Below are 19247 nucleotides of genomic sequence, written 5' to 3'. Positions count from 1 at the left end.
GCTTCAGTTGAAAACCAATCCCTAATGTGATGGTTTGGGGATGTGGAGCTTTGGGGAGGTAATTAGGTCAGGAAGGGGGAGTCCTCATGAATGGGAGTAGTGTCTTTATAAAAGAAGCCCCAACAGAGCTCCCTGGCCCCTTCTGCCTATTGAGGACACAGCAAGGAGAGGGCTGCCTGTGACCCAGGAAGTGGGCTCTCACCAGTGAATCTGCTGACCCTTTGACCTTGAACTTCTCAGCCTCCAGAACTGTGAGAGATAAATTTCTGTTGTTTATAAGCCATTCAGTCTATGATATTTTGTTATAATAGCCCAGACTAAGATAAGGCAATAATTGCTGACTTATACCATGGAGAGAAGTCATTTATGTACTATCACCATGGAAATAGGAACGAGACATGTCTGTGTGTCTATGAGGTGTGTCCTATGGACTCCAGTCCCCCAGGGTCCCACAGCGGCTGGTGAAGGCTGAATGAGTAGATACCAAGGCAGGCATGTCTGCTCCGCTGCCGTGAGGAGAGGGCTCCAAAAACTGGACAGAGAAAATCAGATGGTCTGGGATGGAAATTACCCCCAGACAAAACTCTTCTCATCTGCTTCAGAAATAACAGAAAAAGCAGCAGGTGGCAGGTCTGGGATATTAGACCACGGGTATAAGGGTAGAAGTCATGAGGTGATACGGTTGGCCGGATCAGGAGGTTAATGAGAACCACACTTAAGGAGAGGTCCTTTAATGGGCCTGATGGTGCTAGTGTTCACTGTGTGGGAGCAGATACGGTGATTGTCAGGTTCTTCTGGGCTTCTAGAAAAATGAATTAGCACGGACACTCTACAGGTGATAAAGAGCAGTGTCCTCCAATGTGGGGAAGGCCGAGCATGTGTGTGGTTCAGGGACCAGTGCCTACCCCCTGGCAGGCACACCCTCATCAAATCCTGCAATCCCTCTGCCCCACACACCAACATAAACCCTCATGCAGTTGTGCACTGGACCGCCTGGGGTTCCTGGAACTCAGGTCCCTTTACCAGATGCCACCTGTCGCTCAGGATGCTCAAAATGCAGCATATGGTCCTCGTTGTCCAGAATGGAGTTAATTCCTGAAAATATATCTCAGGAAAAGGGCATTGCTGAGAGGGTGAGGTAAGTGTTTGGTTCGATTTCCAAATTGAAAAAGGAAAGCGTGCGTGGGAGAGAATTTCAAAATAAAAGTTTCAGATTCTAGAAAAAAAAATACTACTGAGGACTACAATTTAGCAAGAAAATGCTGTGTTAAGTTCACCTGAATGTTTTAGGTGAAGCAGGGTAGTGGGAAGCAGGGTATTTGGGGAGAAGGAACAGGGAAAGGGGGTCCCCTGGAGTTCACAAAAGGTATGCGTGGTCCGGTGGATGCCGGTTTCAGCACACAGAACGATGGGATTTGAATGGGCCCGAGGTCTTCCCTCTGCTCATTGATAGGATCAGTCTATTATTGTGTTTCCTGGAATGGAAGCACACATTTTTAAAAAGAAGTGATGCCAGATTCATTTTAATTTGAGAGAAGTGCCAATTTAGGAAATGAAGGGGGAACCCTGGAGAGGCTCCATGTTGTTGGTCTTGGGAAATTTTCTCTGCTGAATCCTTCAGTGACAATATTTTCCTTTCCATGTAATGAAGAAAAGATACAGACATGAGGTTAATTAAGAGGGACGTATCTAAAGGAAGGCTGAGTGCCGAGCAATCCAGGGGGAACGTGGCCGTGACCACCAGCGGCACCTTCGTCACTACCCTTGATTCCTATTGACTGAGCACATGCTGGGGAACAGCATGGGCCCACCGGCCGCTAGAAATCGAAACATCTGGGCTGAGAGGGCATGGAAGTCACTGTCATGAAAGCATCAGGCTGTCTTACCCTTCAGAAGGAGAAAATAATACGCAGAGTGTCAGTAGAACTGGGGTCTGGGAAGTCAGGCCAGCTGACTTTAACTTTGGGGAGCGAGACTCCTCTTTCTGAAGGCTTGGGGCTTCACAATGTGTTCACAAGCAGCCCAGGGGACAAGCATGCTTCCCCAAAGAGAACAGGGTGCAAAACATGATGCCACTCATTGGATTTGCCTTTCCTGTAGGAAGAGAACCACAAGGGGAAGATAGGCTCTGAGCATCAGCAAAGGAATCTGTTCCGGGGGGCGGGGGTGGTAAAGCTTTCTGCTCCTCCACAGAACTTGAGGGAGCTGGGCCTCAAGAGACACCAAAGGTGTGAAAAGCAGTGGAGAGGTCTGCTGTCCCTGGGACTTCTGGCCTCTGTTGGTCGGTCTCCTCCATGACAAAGCCCGGGGTGGTGGTCAGGTGTACAGCTGGGATGCCCCAGGAGCAGCCAGCCAGTCAGCACTGACACCGTCCACAACCACTAGGCCCCACTAGCACCACCCTGCCCAACGTCAGCCAGCCTGGGGCATAACGCAGGGCTTTGACCTCTCAGGGCCATGCTAGTTCCAAAAACCTAGAAAACCTGAAGTCCGTCAGGGCAGGGCAGGTCCGAGGGTAGGTCCAAAAGAATAATGAGGCAAAAGGCATTGCTTCGGGTTCCTGTTTGCTGCCCATCTTTCATGCTACATTGTAAGCTCGGAGGCCTGGTATTGTTTTTGCTTTACTTGGTGAGTGCTTCTTAAATGCATGAAATAAGTTTGCAGACAGGGCCCTCTGTGAGCAACAACATTTGGGAGGACAAAGGTCAGTATCTAAAAGAAAAATAAAAAGGACAAGAAGAATCCATGGAGAAGCAGCAGATAGGAATCCAAAAAGAAAACGTAGGAGGTGGGGGAGGTGGCCCATTCGCAAAAAGTGAAACTCTTGAGGCATTCCCAAGAAGCAAGGGGGTGGAAGGGACATCTGTTAGAACTTCTGAAAATGGGTTGGGTGCAGGGGGGATGCTTCATTCGCTCTTTCCAGGTTTTTAGGCCCTTTGTTTTCCATTTCTGTGTTTCCTTACATGCAGTCTTGCAACCTGCAGGCGGCTCACCTCTCCTGCCGTCACCTGGGGCCTCTGGGGTCTGGGGCCATGAGACGCACCACACATGTCCCGGGGCCATGGGGACACCACACATGTTCCTTTAATCTCCAGCTCTTTGCTCCTGTCTGATACTTTTTTCTCTCCACACCTCAGGCTTTGATTTGTTCTCGTTTGCAACTGGATCTCCCAGGCCAGCCCTGAAGGCCACATGTGACAATTTAGGGTCTGGAGCCTCCTTTCACCTCTGTCTCTGACGGATGGTGACTTGAGGCCAGGAATGTCACTCTTGCAGGCAATTGGTGACCTGCTACTTTCTAAAACAGTTGGCACTCCTTGCCCTGAGGGGTCCTCCAAGCGCATCCTAGTCAGACCTCTGGCCTCATTAATCTGGGTCTACCTTTGGGAACTCTGTTCTCTGACATTCAGCTTTTGTTGGCCTTGGGCAAGTCATTTGTTGAAAGACCTTTGTTCCCCTGACTGGTGGCCAAGCAATAGGATTATTATTTGACTGAATAGGTTTTTTAAATGTTTTTAAAATTATATATATATATATATATATATATATATATATATGAAATCAGGATAATACAGTAATATAGTCAAGAAATGTACATCTATACACTATATTTATATAATTACATAATATACACATATATACATATATGTACTATATTTATATACATACATTATATTTATATTACATAAAATCAGGGTAATATAGTAACATAGTCAAGAAATACACATATATGCACTATATTTATATAATTATATATGCACAGTATATTTATATATATATAAATACATGCACAGTATATTTATATAAAATTAGAATAATATAGTAATATAGTCAAGAAATATACATATATACACTATATTTGTATAATTACACTACATAATATATATTATTTATATGTTCTATATTTACATAACATACATATACATATCATATACATAACATGAAATGTAAGAAAGCATGAAATAAACTCCAAAAGCAGACCTTGGAAAAGGATTCCATTCATTACTATTTACAAAGGTGGAGCGTGGGGACATGAGCACACACACATGCTGGGGTTCTATCAGCTTGGGGTTTGTGGGCAGGGCCCGGTGCTTCCGGGCGTGTGTTCCTCGTGTGTTCCTCGCTGGGGGCTGTCAGCGGGAGGTAAGAGACTCTGTTGTTCTTCTCAGTTGAGTTCAGCCGAGCACGTAGGGAGGATGCTCGCTAGACCTGGCAATGTGCTGGGCACCGCGAACCCAGAAAGAATTAACCGTGGCCTGAGGAGCTCCCAGCCCCACTTTTGGTCAGTCTTCTAAAATGGTGTAAAGGGCAGCATCTTGTCTAGGATCACACAGGAAGCCCAGTGACAAAGCCATGTTTAGAAATCACTTTTGGAATTTGCATTTTGTGCAAGGCAGGTGAGATGCCGTCTCATGGGGCAGAAGCAAGCTGGGGAAGGTGGGGAGGGAATTTTCTGTGACTAAGCTGTGAGACATAGGTTCTTAGCTCCATCTCTGATGGAAAGTCAACCCTGATGGACTGTAGACAGGCCATGATGTTGGGGTTCACCCTGGAAAGAACCCTGCATCCACCTCCTGCAATAGGATCCAAGAAGGCGAGTCTTCAGTACTCCAAGCCTTAGATTTTTCCATATGTAAAATAGAAATAATAATGGGATGCTCACCCTCTTTCCCTTACATGGATTTTTAGGAAATAAAATGTGAGAACAGCTGTCAGAATATTTTGGAGAAATCAGCATAAAGCCATCCGGATGCTGCATCTGAAAGTAAGTGTCGCCCTGCCCATCAATCTTCTCTGTGCCTCATTCCCTTCTCTACCAGGTGCCCAGTGAAACCCTGTAGAGCCCAGCAGGACTGCTACAAAGACAGTCAGATACAATTTAAAAAACATTCTACTTGCAGGCAAAAATCCCACAGCAGCGGTGAGGCCCTGACCCCTGTACACTTGGCTCTTTCCACAAACAAGTGCCTGATAATCACCCTTCATGGTGATATATTTGATTTATTCTATGGAGGTTCATTGGAGGGCCTTTAAAAAAGGAAACTGTGTAAAAACATTTGCTAGCAGCTTTAGGGAAAGGGAGGAAGGAGCAGAAAGAATTACGACCACACACCCTTGGAATTGTTATCATATTAAGCCTGTTTCCATGAGTGGATGGATTTTCTGATGCAGTTGGGTATCTTGCCTCCGGACACTGAAATTGCTGTCCTCTACCACAGAATAAATTACGTGTCAGGCTCTTTTAAGCAGTTTCAGGATGGTTAGTTTGAAGACAGCCGCGCACGCTGGGAAGGCAGGCAGGGCTCAGGGTGGGAAGATGCACTTTCAAAAGTGGCCGGTTGCGTGTCATCGTGTTATTTGCTGTGTCGTGTTGATCTGGTGTGATTTGACAGCTGCACGTGAGAGGCAGCAACCTCAAAGAATTGTGAATTGCCCTCCAGGTGTTTGTCTGTGCAACACATGTCTGTGCAAGATAGTGGGGAAGGTAAACCAAGCCTCCCTTTTTAAACACGGGGATCCTGGCATTTTCCTGCAGACTGAAGCTCAGAACTTTTATGGTTGCCTCATTGTGGGGCAATGTAACTGATCCCTATCGAGTTAAAAGTGTGTTCTATGGCAGCAATGCACAACCCAACACAGACCCATGCCCATGCATGCACACACGTACACGCACACACACACACACTCATAGAATAAGGTTTTCCAATTTGCTGGCCAGAAGCATGTTATCCTAATCCCATAAAGCTTCAGAAAACACTACACTGCTCATTCAGCTTTAGGACATTTTCTGGGGCAAAGAACCAGACGATTCTCACCCTGGTAATCTCCCAATTGGTAGGGCCTGGAGGACCACAGGTAAAAAGGCACGTGCATTAAAACATTTGCTTTAATGTTTAGGGGGAGAAAATACCATAGGCTTCAGGGAAGGGAAAGAGAGAGCGAAAGACTCCCTGCCACAAACTTTGGTTGATCACCGTTTGCATGCGCCTGTGAGTCCAGAGCTTGCCCCTTGAGCCGGTGGTTTGCACATGTTTGGGTTCCGGAAGCTGCTTGAGCAGAAAACGTCCCCGCTCTCCCCCACAAACATCTCTACCCAACGTGTCACCTGAGGTGAATAAGGAGTGTAGTTGTGCATTGAATATATGCATATGCAAGACTGATGCATATGCATGCGTGTGTATGTGTGTGTGCGAGTGTGTGCTATTTGGGTAACCAAATACATACTTATTCATGTGTTCTAAAGCATGGATGGTCACACACCCTGAGAGGCTTGTCTGTAGACAGTCTGGAGGCTCCTCCGAGGCTTCCAGCGATGACTTCTTTCCAAGGGGCCGGCCTTCACGATCGCTGAGGCCGAGCGCGGTGGGCCCGCATCTGCAGGCCACGTGTCTGAAGCCCCGGCACCTGCCAGCTGAGCTACGAGTGTCAGGGCGGCTGGATCTGGCGGAGACTCTTTTATGCTTTTCAATTCCCTCCGGGGCCAAAGATAAAACAGGAACTGCAGTTCTTGAATGATACCAGGGCTGCTGAATGAACCAGAGACGGTTAACATCCTTGCTGATAGTAAAGCGTGTTATACGTGGTAATAATTGCAGGTTATAGAGCTTGCTGCCTGGGATCAAGGGTTTAAAACGGACATGCCAGTTCATCTCAACGCCAGTTGAAGAATTAATATGTCCACGTGTCTCACGGAGTCATGGCACGTTAAACCTTAGACACCATCCTGTAAAAGCCTTTCAACGACTTGCTGTCCAGTGGTGGCCAGCTGATTTGGAACAAAGCTTTAGTTTTGATATGCTGACAATCAGTTGTAAGGAAGATTGAAAAAAAAACCCATTAAACCGAGAATAGAATTGTCAATATTCAGCACATCTAAAGCTATACAGAATTGTTTTTTACTTTAAATCACCTCTCAGGTTGTGAGTCGATGCTGGGCATTGGGCGAAGCCAGGCTGATGGTCGGCCAGTGGCAGTTATGGTCACTGCCATGGTGTGACATCAGAGTCTTTGTTTTGCCATTATACCATATGTCACTTTGAAATATATGTTGGACTGATGTTGAGATTCTCAGGCTACAGTTACCATTCTAGGCGAACGTTCATCGGGTGGTTGTGAAGTGCCGATTTGCATGTTTGCCTGGATAAGCAAATCGCAGCTGAGTTGCAAATAATATTATGTATCTGATACTCCCCTAATTTTGTTGCCTCATTTTAAACCTTTGATGGGGGTTCTGGAAAATAATAAAAATGGATGTTTATTGAGCACCTAGTCCATGCTAGACGCTGTGCCCAGTGCTTTATCTGTGGTTTGTATCATAAAAACGACTTGCTCAGAAAGAGTTGCTTTACTGCCTACATCTCCCAGATGAGAAAATTAAAGCTCCAAGTGGTCACGATTTAACCAGAGTCTGTGGCCTTTACCACTTTTACTCTCAAGTTACTGGGGTGTTCTTTTGGCATGGTGTGGGCCTACATGTTTGTGGATCGTGCAGAAGCTTTCCTATAGAGTGCATCAGAGCCGTGGCTTCTCCCACAGAGGGCCCCAGGTCAAGAAGGACACCTTTTCAGGAGGCAGGCATCATGCTCCTACAACAGTGGCCACACTCAATGTGGCTACTGCCACCAACTTTTGTCTTGCCCCCCAGTCTTCCCCTCGCTGAACCCTTGGCTTTGTCTCCACTCTTGCGCATTCCACTTTGGACTCCTTACCACCCACCACCCCCCCTTCACCTTTTTTCACCTCCCTGTGTCTGGGGATGGAGGCTTCCACCTGATGTGATCGGCTGCTGTCTCCACTCACCTGGACACTGTGCAGGGCGGTAAGAGTGACTGTGATGGTGTGCATCCCCCTGGCTGCAGCCTCTGGAGTTTTCTGTATTTTCAGGTTGTGTGTACTTAGTGGCGTGGGCCAGCCCGGGGAGGGAGAGCTCTGTCTGCTTTGCATGGAGTAAGATGAGAACAAGAGGAGTGTGAAGAGATGGATCAGGGCATGGTGGGCTAAGGATCGCTCGGTGTGGAGGTACAGATCCAACAGGGTTTTTTGTTTTCACTCAGAAGCCGCTCTCTTCCCGTTCTGTGCTATTGCAGATGCAGGAACCTCAACTTTCACATGTACACCCACACGCCACCAGTGACTGCAGTTTCCTTTGTGAGAAGGTGTGCGTGTGCAAGCACATGCCTCTGCATGCGCTATGACCACATCCTTCCCTGTTAGATATCTGTGCCTCAGAAATTGGCTTCATCAAGCCTTTTAATGATTTGAGCTCAGGACCATGAAGAGGGGAGGCAGTGAGCTACTCTTTCTGGCTGTCAGCAAAGATCTGTATTTTTCAGGATTTGACTTTTTATGTTCCATATCCTGACCTTTATGCTTCTGGAGAGCCTCTTGAAAAGCAAAACAGACATATAAGAGGGGCGCCTGGCTGGCTCAGTCGGTAGAGCATGAGATTCTTGATCTCAGGGTTGGGAGTTCAAGCCCCAAGTTGGGCATACAGATTACCCCCCCCAAAAAACCAAACAAGTCCCCCCAAAAGACCCCAAAACAGACACACAGTGCTAGTTGGTGGGTCACCTAAGCTGGATTCTCTTTTACAAAGGGACAGCTAGTAGCTTTTTTCATCTGAGGACTCAGGGAAGCAGAAAGAAGGAATCTGGAAGGAATGCCCTTCCACATTAATGATGTTGGATCCAAGGTCTCAATGGGCATCATCCTTGAACAAGCAATGCTTGCATAAGACGGAGCATTCAAGGGGCACTGCAGCCAGCAGGCCCAGTAAAATCCAAGCCAATGGCTCCAGTCAGCTCCTGCAGTGGTGGCATCTGAATGGCCAACAGTCCAAGTATGCTCAACCCTCTGTCTGTGGAGTATGGCAGCTGTGAAACCACCCCTGGAACCATATCCCAGCTGGCCAGAGGGGACGGGGATATTGGTTGATCATTCCTAGCTTGTGGCACACAGCGCCCCCACCCCTGTCTCCTGTTCATTCCTTTTCATGGATGGCTGTCCTGTGCTGATTTTTGGTCTCCCCATGTCTCCTGGGCAGTCTGGCATCAGGACCTTGATTTCTCTGTGTAGCGACTTAGGTGGGGAGTTGAATTGAGTTTTCTCTGAGACTCCCCAAGGGCTGGGGGAACGATGGTCCTGTGTGAGTGGGCTCTTCCACCCTGCTGGCTCCTTTGCTTGGGTCTCCAACGGCAGCCGTGACACTTACAGCTAGGGTGCAGGTGGAGAGCTGGGCTTCCTGAAGCAGGCTGGCTCTGTCCCCACACTCATAATCTGTGGGGCAAGCCTTCCCCCGTGCCCCGCTTCCCCGGCTCCAGGATGGCTAGGCCAAGTAATTATCCCCGACAGCTGCACGGTGCTCACTGCCATGGCCTTACCTCATCAGCCCCCCATTTTTGACTCTAGCTGCTTAAAATATAAACCAGATCCCTTGTCCCCCTAGACGGACTCCCTTCAGAGCAGGACAGAGTGTGGCGTGTCATATGTCATCTGATTTGCAGTGTGTTTGGGTGATTGCCAGATGGGCATAGGGGGAGGGAGAGGGCAGCAGAGTGAGCAGAGGGGAGTTCAGTTTTCTGGGGATGGCGTCTCCAAGCCCATACCAGACCCAGTGGGTGACGTTGACAAGCCGTTTGCCTCTGAGGCCCCATGTGTAGGTCGGAGAAAAACCTGTAAGTCACCAGTCATTTTCTGGGAACTGGAGGAGTCTGGAGTCTGCGTAGGCAGCCCCCAGCCATAACCGCCCCCCCGCCCCGCCCCCACTGCGGCGGAATGCTGGAGAACGTTAGTGTGATGCTTCTCTCCATCCCAACTCACTGAGCAATGGTTGGAAGCTGCTTTCTGCGGGGCGCTGGCCCTTTCCTTTGCCTTATGGGGGTTACCTTTGGCCTTTGGCCTCGAGCTTCACAAGTGATGAGAGAGAAGAGAGTATTCCCAGGTGTCAGAAAGGAGGAAGAGAGATGTGGAGAGGCTCAGGTGATGGGACCAGGAATAGCCACTGGCGTGATGGCTGGTGGCTGCAACATGTCACCCATGTGCCCAGAGGCTTCCCCGTGCAAAGACAATCATCCTCTGATACGCACACACAACCCCCCTCCACACACACACACAATTCCCACACTTCTGTCAGCTGGACCCCTGACTGGGTCTCCTTCCATTTCCCATCCTCCTTTCCCCAACAGACCTCACCCTTTCTGGGAGAGCAGGGCCATCGAAGGGTGGTAGGGGTCCTCCTGCCCGGACGGGTGGGGGCGTTCACGGACTGGGACCGAAGGCTCCAGAGCCCGTGCTGATTAGAACAGGCTGCAGTTTGAGCAACTGTAATAAGGAGCGGTCGTCATGGAAACGGGCTCTTGATGTTGTCCAGATTTCAGAATCTCTTCCTCTCCCCACCTTGCTTATTTGCCTTCCTTCCTTGTTTGTCCCCCGAGGCCACAGCTACATGTTTGGCAGGAGTTTATAGGACCACAAGCGAGGCTGAGGAGCGTGGATCTCGGCCAGGCCCCGCCACGCGGCTGCCTTTCTAGATGAGGATGTGGCCCTGCGTGGCCAGGAAGGCCGAGGCAGGGCACGCACTTCCTGTGGGAATCCCGGAGATGCGGGCCGGCGTGTCCAGATGTCAGGAGTGTAGACAGGTCCTGAGAAAGGCCGGGGAGCTGGACCTCAGCTCTGCCTGCTTCCCAGGGGTGGCTCCAGAGCAGAGTAGCTGGGAGGAGCGATGGACCTGGTGTCTCTGCGGGGGCGAAAAATCCAAGCCAGACCTAGGTCGTGGCCACCTGCAGGACCAGAAATGCAGGTGTGCTCAAGTGTCCCTCTGCATGGGAGCCTCCTTCTCTAACGGCCCCACACCTGCACTAGTCGGGGTCATGCTCATGGAGCTGAAGGTGGCCAGAGCCCGGCATGGCCTGCCACTCTAGTTCAGCATAGCGTCACTCATGGTCGTGTGCCTCAGTGTCCTTGGATGCAAGAAAGTGGGGATCATGTCCCTTGATCTGACTGCACCTGTCTCAAGGATATTGGGAGGCTAAAGGAGTTGATGGGTGGCAAACTGCTTGGATGGGAGCGAGCCTTGCTGCTGCGAACATATTGCAGGACAGAGTTGGAACAGCAGGACTAAGAAGAGCCCCAAACTCACTCACAATGAAGAGAAACTGAACTTCTCAGTTTTTTTATATTTCTGGAGATAGACAGCAAAGTGACTGCAGGCCCCGTCCTCCCTCTTTGCCTCCCACTGTGGGAAGCTGGCACAGGTGTGGCAGAGATGCCAGCCTGGCTGGCTAATGTGGGCTGGGTCCCAGGGACGAGCAAGGCAGGCACCCTAAGTGGCCAGAAAGCCATGGAACTGGGAGTTGAGTGCGAACTGTGGCCAAAAGGGAGCCCTGAGAGCTGATGCTGTAAGTGTCAAACCAGATGCCAATGAGGGATCTGGGGATGGGGAATAGGAGACAAAAGCAAAATGGCAGGAGCGAGGAGACATAAGAACAGAAAGGGAAGGAAGACCAAAGGTGGCCGGTGTCCCTGGTGTCAGGTAAGGCTGTTTGGTGGTGGACTGACCAGTTCCGGCTAAAGGTCCAGGTTAGAGCAACAAAGTAGTTGCACTAGGAGGTGATGGATAAGCCTTCATCCATTGGGTGATACTGGTCATCATCTCTAGGGCTCTGGGTCTTCGACTTTTCCTTCTGTGTGTCCTTAGCCTGGTTTCTAGCATGTTGGGCACTTTATTTCTCATTTTTCTTCTCTGCCTATTCAACTGACTATAGTGAGGATGTGGAGGCAACTTCCCAAGATGGTGGTTCTTTCTAGAATATGGGGAGTACAAGATGGGATATTAGGAAGGCAAGGGGCCACCTGACTCCTTTTGTCTCCTTTGCAGGAGGTCTGGGGTACCCCAGGTGGGCACCTCTGTCTGGGGGCCCCTCCTTCCAAGCAGTAAAATGCCTCACTCTAAGGAAGCAAGATGGGCAGCCTGTTCTCTGTTCCAAGTTCCCAGAACAGAGAGGAAGCTTCAGAGGCGAGCCAACCATTCTCTTGTTGCGGTGGTGTTTGTGCTGTCTCCAAAGGGAAACGAATGCTAAGCATGAAACTCAGAAAAACATCCTATTTAGAACGGTTCTGCCCCTGGCCACGTGTTTCCTCTTTCAGGTGTATTTCCTTTGTCCTTTACCTCTGGCCACCCATATTTCACACCAACTAGCCAAGTGGGCACCAAAGCCTTTGCTGGTGTTGAGGCTGGAAGGTGTTTAGGATGGGCCTCATCTACTCCAGGGAGCCCAAAGGCATGTATCTAGCATCACTTTGGTTGCTACAGTAAAGGGGTGACATCAAGCCACTTGTTGTAGTAACAGGTAACATCACAGAGTTGTCAGAGTGATGAATGATCAATTTCACAGTCAAAAAGATTGATTTTTCCCCCTCAAATTTTTTACTCTGGTGAGGGCACATCCATAGCAATTTGGAAATTAAATAAAACTTCTAAGTTTGCCAAGCCAACCAGATGCTTTCATCTTATTATTTTCGTTCCTGTTGCCCCCTCGGTACCAGCGTCAATCACAATTCCAGAGAAGAATTATGTAAGAGCGCGCAGTCGAATGGTCAGCACTGACTGGCGTGATACCAACGCATGGAAGAGGCAGGCTACTCCCATGGTGCCTTAGAGTCCTTTGCAGAGGTTCCATGGGACGAAACCGTGGAAAGCAGGACTCAAAAGCATCTGAGTTTCAGCAATGCCATTTCTAGGCGTGTGACTTTGGACAAATCACTCGATATGTTGGGCTTCATCTGTAGAAGTGAAATGAGCCCACCTCTCAGGGAGAAGAAATTGGGAGGGTATTTGTAAAAACACACATTTCCCCTGCTGACCCCTATTAGCCAGACTCTCTTCCCATGAGCGGTCCTTCATGACTCCCTTTTATACTCTCTCCCTCAGTTTCCCCATCTGTTAAATAGAGGCAGTGGCTCTCCCACTCTCTGGCTTTCCCACCAGAGCCCCCCGCACACACACTTGTTCCTCCTGTCCCCCCCACCCTGTGTTTGTGAAGAAAGGATAATAGACGTGAAAAAGCCTCGAGTTCCTTGAAACCAAGAAGTGGGATAAATACCCTATATTGATTATGATGATTATATCTGGGACTAGAAAAATATGATTGCTTCGTTGCCAGTAGCAACCAGATGGAAATGCAGGAGTAAAGGGGCGGCGCCGTGTTGTGTAGAGAGGCTCCCTGGAAACAGGAACACCTTTCTTCTTCTTTTTAAAATCTCCACTTCTGCTCCCTCTGTCTGGCATCCCTGCTCTTGGGAGATGTGGTCAGGTGTAAAATGGGACTCAAAGGGATTTACAAAATGGGCTGACTAAGGGCTTCTTTGGGAATGCCCAAAGAAGGGGGCAGGTGAGTCTTCCTACAGAGAGCTTTCCCCTTTTGAGGCAGAGAGGGGAGACCCAGCTGGTTGGCAGTGGGGGTGGGGGTGGGGGCAGGCAGCCGCTGGCCCAGGGGAGAGAGGAGAAGCGCAGGACCCACAAAGGAGATTGGGGGCCACTGAAGAGTGGGTGAGCAGTGCCCCTTGCCGAGGCCCTCTGGGGATGCTCTGGGCTCGGGTAAAGCCGCTTCTCCCTCCCAGGTCCAAGGAAGGTGTTGGTTAAGAGGAGAAGCCCCAACCTCATCTTGGATGGTGAGCAAAACTATCACATCACTGCATTCCAGATCCCTCTGCCTTGATGCCAGAAGTGCCAGGCGCTGGGCTGCAGTGTGTGCCGCACACACGACATCTCCTGTAGCCTCATTTAACTGCTGTCCCTGCTCACAGAGTCACAGGGCCAAGGAGTGGCAACATCAGGTTTGGAACTCATGGTGCCTGCATCCAAAGGCCGTGCTCCTCAGGCCTTGATGCTAATCATTTCCCCAGCCGGCCAGAGGATTAGCAAGTGTCTGATGGCTGAGCTTGAGCATGAGGGCTCCCAGGAGAGCCTGGGAGTATTAGAGAGCCCCTGTCCTTGCCCACTGATCGGAGACTTTGCCTCCAATCCCTCTGTGATTCTCTTGTGTTCTAAGAAAGAAAGCATCTGACCCCTAGGTCAGGACTTCCTCCCTCGCTCCGGCAGGGTTGGGGGCTGTGAGTATTCTGTGAGCACACTGACTTCCTTGACAAAGATCCCATGTGGGGCTATACATTTCTTGTTGCTGGCGGCCACTAGCTGACTCTGGGAAGTGACTGGGGGAGTGTATGTCAGCTCCTGAGGATGTGGCGAGGCCCCCCCACTCCCCGGGGGGTGGGTTGGGAGGGTGAGGAAGGGAGCTAGTGGGGATCGTAGAAATGCACTCCCCTCTCCTGAGAAGAAGCTGCTTTGGCTCTAATGTGACTTCTGCCCAAGGGACATGATTTGACTGCTGGTTATATAGAAATGCATAGTATTTATCACAGCACTCAAAGAGCAGTTTAACTAATTATGAATTTACCGAATATAGTAAAGTTATTCTGGTATAAGAATCACCATAGTAGCTAATGTTTATGAAGTGTGCATAAGCACTTCACACGAATAACCTCACCTGATTTCACAACGGGGGGGTTGTAAAATTGACTCCATTTTATAGGTGAGGAAACTTGCTCCCAGGGAGGATGGACCATTTCCAGTAAGGGCTGGAGCTGGACTCTACAGCCCTGGGCACTAACCTTTGCAGATCATCCCAGGCCCCTCTTCTGCTCCCATCAGCCAAGCGGCTCCACTTGCCTGTTCCTGCTCTGGTTCAGGGTCTCTTTATTTTTTTATTTTTATTATTATTATTTTTTAATGCTACTAAGATTTATTTTATTTTTTATTTTTTTATAATAAATTTATTTTTTATTGGTGTTCAATTTACCAACATACAGAATAACACCCAGTGCTCTTTAAATGGACTCCTTGCTTACTCCAGGCCTTATGTACTCCGCTGCCCTATTAATCTTCCTAATCTCATTGGCACCCAATCACCTCTGTTCAGAAAACTCAGCACCTCCCACCACCTACACAAGTTTAAACTCCTTTGTCTACATTCTGGGCCCCAGATATCTAGATAGAGTTCAACGCTGGGCTCTTAACACTCATTGTTATTCTTCAAGGCACACGCGTGGACCAGCCAGCTAAACTACCAGCATTCTTAGAGATGCCGTCGTCACACCTAAGGCCGTTGCTGGTTATCCTTCTGGCTGGAACATCTCTCCTCTCTCTTTTTCTCTCTCTGTCTATGTCTCTCTCTCTCTCTCTTCTCCAATTGCACATGCTCAAACCCCACCCATTTTGACAGGCTCAGCTCAACTGCTTCCACCGTCACCGGGCCTTTCTTGATTTCTCTAACTGGGCACAAATTCTCCCTCCTCTCAACTTCCACAGGATTTGATCTTTCTTATGCCTCTAACCATTTTCCATCTTTCACATACAGTCACTTATTCATTTATTCAACATCTACTGAGCCTCTCCTGTGTGTCCCATGCAGTGCTGGGTGCTAGGGACGAAGGAGGAATAATAGGGCCCAGTCCTCAAGGTACTAACTGAATGGATGCTTGGTATCAGTATGTGTCTGATATCCATGCCCAACTGGCATCTGGCGCAGTGCCACAGGAGGCATGCGACACAATACATTTGTTTGAAATGAATGTAGATGCTTGTACTCCGATGGGAAAATGAGAAGTGGTAGGAGGACAGTGTTGAGCCAGGTTGTATGGCATAGAAAGCCAGGAGATTGGTCCCCTGTTGCTTTATATGCCAGGAGACCCTCTGGCTTAGCTAGAGAGGGGTGAATCAGGACACAATCCCTCTTCCATTCATTTCTAGAGGGGAATTACTTCCTCAGCTAAGGAAACCTCTGCTCTACTTGCCCAGCTGCTCACAATTGACAGTGATGTCAAATCGCCCTTGTAGGGAGATTTCCTGAGGGCTTCACACAGTTGGTGGTGGCCCGCCCTATCATGCCAGTGTCACCCAGCAAAGACTGACCATTAAGACTAAATGCTGTGGGGCACCTGGGGGGCTCCATTGGTTAAGCATCTACCTTCAACTCAGGTCATGATCCCAGGGTCCTGGGATCGAGCCCTGAGTCGGGCTCCCTGCTCAGCGAGGAGTCTGCTTCTCCCTCTGCCCCTCTTCCCCTGCTTATGTTCTCTCTCACTCTCTCTCTCTCTCAAATAAATAAATAAAATCTTTAAAAAATAAGAAAAAAAATAATGCCTGGCTGAGTCCATGGAGTCATGTCTAAGCTGCATGTGTGAAGCAACCAGAGAAATATAAAGTCTTCAAGCAGCATGTAGAGTAGGGGTTGGCAAACTCCAGTCCGCAGGCCAGATTTGGACCACCTGTTTTTGTACAGCCTGCAAACAATGGTTCTTATATTTTTAAATGGTTGGGGGGGAAATTTTAAAAAAAGAAAATATTTCATGGCATGTGAAAATGATATGAAATTCAAACTTCATTGTCCATAAATAAAGTTTTAGTGGCACACAGCCATGCCCATTTGTTCGCATTTTGTCTGTGGCTGCTTGCATGCAGCAACGGCAGCCCTGAGTAGTTGCAGCACTGAGCACATAGCCCATGGGCCTCAATATTTGCCCTCTGGCCCTCTACAGGATAAGTTTGTGAGTCTTGTGGTAGAGGTCAAAGTTCCTATACCCATCCTTTTTGGTCAAGAATAAAGGACTTCTCACTTCTTCCAGTACATAGGGCCAATCAGCTGCTGGGATCAAAGGCTGGTGGTAAGCAGCCTACAGATGGACAAAGCATGGGCAGGGGTTTGGAATCTGAGTTCTGTAAAGTTGAGGTGAGACCCATAAGTTTGGGATGTGTGGTCTCTAAGGAAGGCCCCATCTTCCCTATAGGTGGGCACGGTTCTCTGGTCTACCTGACCTGTTCTGCAGAACAGTCTGTGATGCATGAGGATGATGCTGGGCCTTGCAGACTTGTCCTCTAAGGCTTTGGTCTGGGCAGCCATCAGGATCCTGGCCCAGTGGACACAGGAGCACCCCTCACTGCAGGGTCCCAGCCCTTGCAGCCCACTGCTCACCAGGAACCCTGTCTTTTTCCTTGCATTGATCCCTGTTTGGACTCAGCTCAGCCTTTTTTTGAAGTGCCTGAGATCTAGACGGACTGTAATTATGTAATTCTTCCTCGTTATCTTTTCTAATTGTTCTCAGAGCTGTTTCCTAAACTGATTGGAAACAATTGCAGACAGGGAATGGAGTGGGAGGTAGGTGAGGACCTGGAGGCTGGCCAGAGCCAGGCTGACTGCTGGAGGCTGCGTCTGAGCAGGGTAGGTGCAAGGTGGGGACCGAGAGGCAACCGCTCACAGGTCCTTTTGTCTGGGTGGTGGGGGTGGCAAGGAGAAGCACTCATTGAGGTGTTGGAACCTCTGGTTTAATCCTTCACGAATAACGAATCTCCCTTCTGCTCTCAGGCCCAGAGGCCTGGCTGTTTTCCCTTTCTCCGCTGCCTCGGTGACGTTGGTGGAGCTCCCTGGGGATTTTGGTGGTGGCCAACAGGGAACAGGGCCCTTCCCTCCTGGCATTGCATTGTTTGTGCTTTCTTGACAGAAAAAAAAATGCAACTCTTGAGCCATCTAGCACCCCAGAAATCTGGGGAGGACTGGTGGAGGGAGACTTGCTACTGATTTGGGCCCGAGTGGGTGAAATGAGGCTGCTGGTAGTAGGTCCTCAGGAGAGCAGCAGAGGTGTCATCTTCCTTGAGCTGAACTCTGGAAAAGGGACCAGGCATAAGACAGGGCACGTAGGGCACTGGGGGCAGTGGGGCTCTGGGGACCATCGCTGTCACCTTGGGTCTTCTTAGCTGTGACCTCTGTTTCTTTCTGTGAGGACAATGATGCCCTCCCCACCCCCCACCCCCCACCCCCATTGCTCTTTCCCTGCTCTGCAGAAAAGATGTGAGTCTGCTTCTCTTAGAAGTGCAGAGGGTCTTAGAAAGGGAAGATGAGGTGGGTTGGGGCTGGGACGCCCACCGTGCCTAATGCTTGATGAGATTCCCTCTCAGACACACCATCGTCATGACCCTTTTTACCATTCCCAGAATCCCTCTCACACAGGGGAGACTCGCTCCCTTTTGAGAACCTTTAAGAAAGGACTGAACTGGATTCTGCAAAGGTGCGAAGCACCAACTGTGGCAGATGCTAGAGAAGGCACTGGACACAGAGACCCCTTCTCCGAGGACTTGACTTGGAAGTTCGCACAGATGTTCCCACCATCTGGGAGCTGGCATTGGCAGTCAGCATGTGGGGTTCAGAGCTCTTTCCACCAGACCCAGAGCTGCCCATTGAGGCTGAGACTGGCCAGGTCGGAAGCCGCATTGCTTGCTTGGAGGGTTCAGCCCAGGGTCACTTCTGGTGGGGTGGGGGGCAGCAGCCGTCCTGCTGAGTATCTCTCTCTCTCTCTCTCTCTTTCTCCTCCTTCCCAGCCTCTGTTCAGAGTGGGGATCTAAGGGGGAGTTGGAGGGGTGCCCATGGAGTGTTGGGGACCCAAAGGTCCCTTGCTCTTCCTCAGTCCTCCACCCAGAGCACCCAGCTCCACTGGCCATTTTTAAGGCCCTAAGTCCTCTCAGCCCTAAACTTTGTTCCTGTCTCAGGTTGCCTGGGGCATGTCCATTGGATATCTCATTTCTTTCTGGGCTTAAGATCTAGGCTGAGGGGCAGAAAGAGGTTCCTAACATAGTTGTGTTCTGGAAACTCTTTTCCTCTGACCTGGCATCTTAAAGGGTGTCAGCATCTTACAGGGTTGCCCTGCTCTGGTACTATCTCAATGTCCAAGACTGAATCTCTTACACATTTTTTTTCAAATATTTTATTTATTTATTTATTTATGAGAGACAGGGAGAGAGGCAGAGATTCAGGCAGAGGGAGAAGCAGGCTCCATGCAGAGAGCCCGACGTGAGACTTGATCCCGGGTCTCCAGGATCAGACCCTGGGCTGAAGGCGGCATTAAACCACTGAGCCACTCGGGCTGCCCGAACCTCTTACACTTTTAAAGCTTGTCATTGCCTTCATTGGGACATCTAGGGCTCATTGCCTTGGGGCAGAGCCCGCTTCTATGCCCAGTCTCTTGTTCAGTTAAGGGGATGAACGTGAGTTTCTTCATCTCTGACCCGTGTGGCCATGAAATGTCACCCTGGGGGCCATTGCCCCAGGCCAGCATTTCTCAAACTCTTTTTCATTATTACCTTCTCCAACTAGGAGAAAAATAAATTTAAATTCTTCCAAATGAGGAGGTATGACAATGTA

General features: G+C 49.4%; 1 protein-coding gene across 5 annotated transcripts in view; it reads left to right on the top strand.

Annotated features, from left to right (window-relative positions):
* The window catches only part of PLXNA4 (plexin A4), a 427922-nt gene that overhangs the window by 123123 nt on the left and 285552 nt on the right, over window positions 1–19247 (top strand). The window contains exon 4 of one of the 5 annotated variants that reach the window (XM_077857380.1): window positions 4690–4794. The exons of the other annotated variants lie outside the window; for them this stretch is intronic. Within the exon in view, the coding sequence (XP_077713506.1) occupies window positions 4690–4740 (51 nt within the window). The 3' untranslated portion in view covers window positions 4741–4794. Of the gene's footprint in view, window positions 1–4689; window positions 4795–19247 lie in introns of those variants that run through there. 5 annotated transcript variants of the gene reach the window in all.

The sequence above is a fragment of the Canis aureus genome, chromosome 18, assembly GCF_053574225.1.
Source record: "Canis aureus isolate CA01 chromosome 18, VMU_Caureus_v.1.0, whole genome shotgun sequence".
Taxonomy (NCBI): Eukaryota; Metazoa; Chordata; class Mammalia; order Carnivora; family Canidae; genus Canis; species Canis aureus.
The sequence above is the reverse complement of the archived record's forward strand: the minus strand, read 5'-3'. Positions and strand labels throughout refer to the sequence as shown.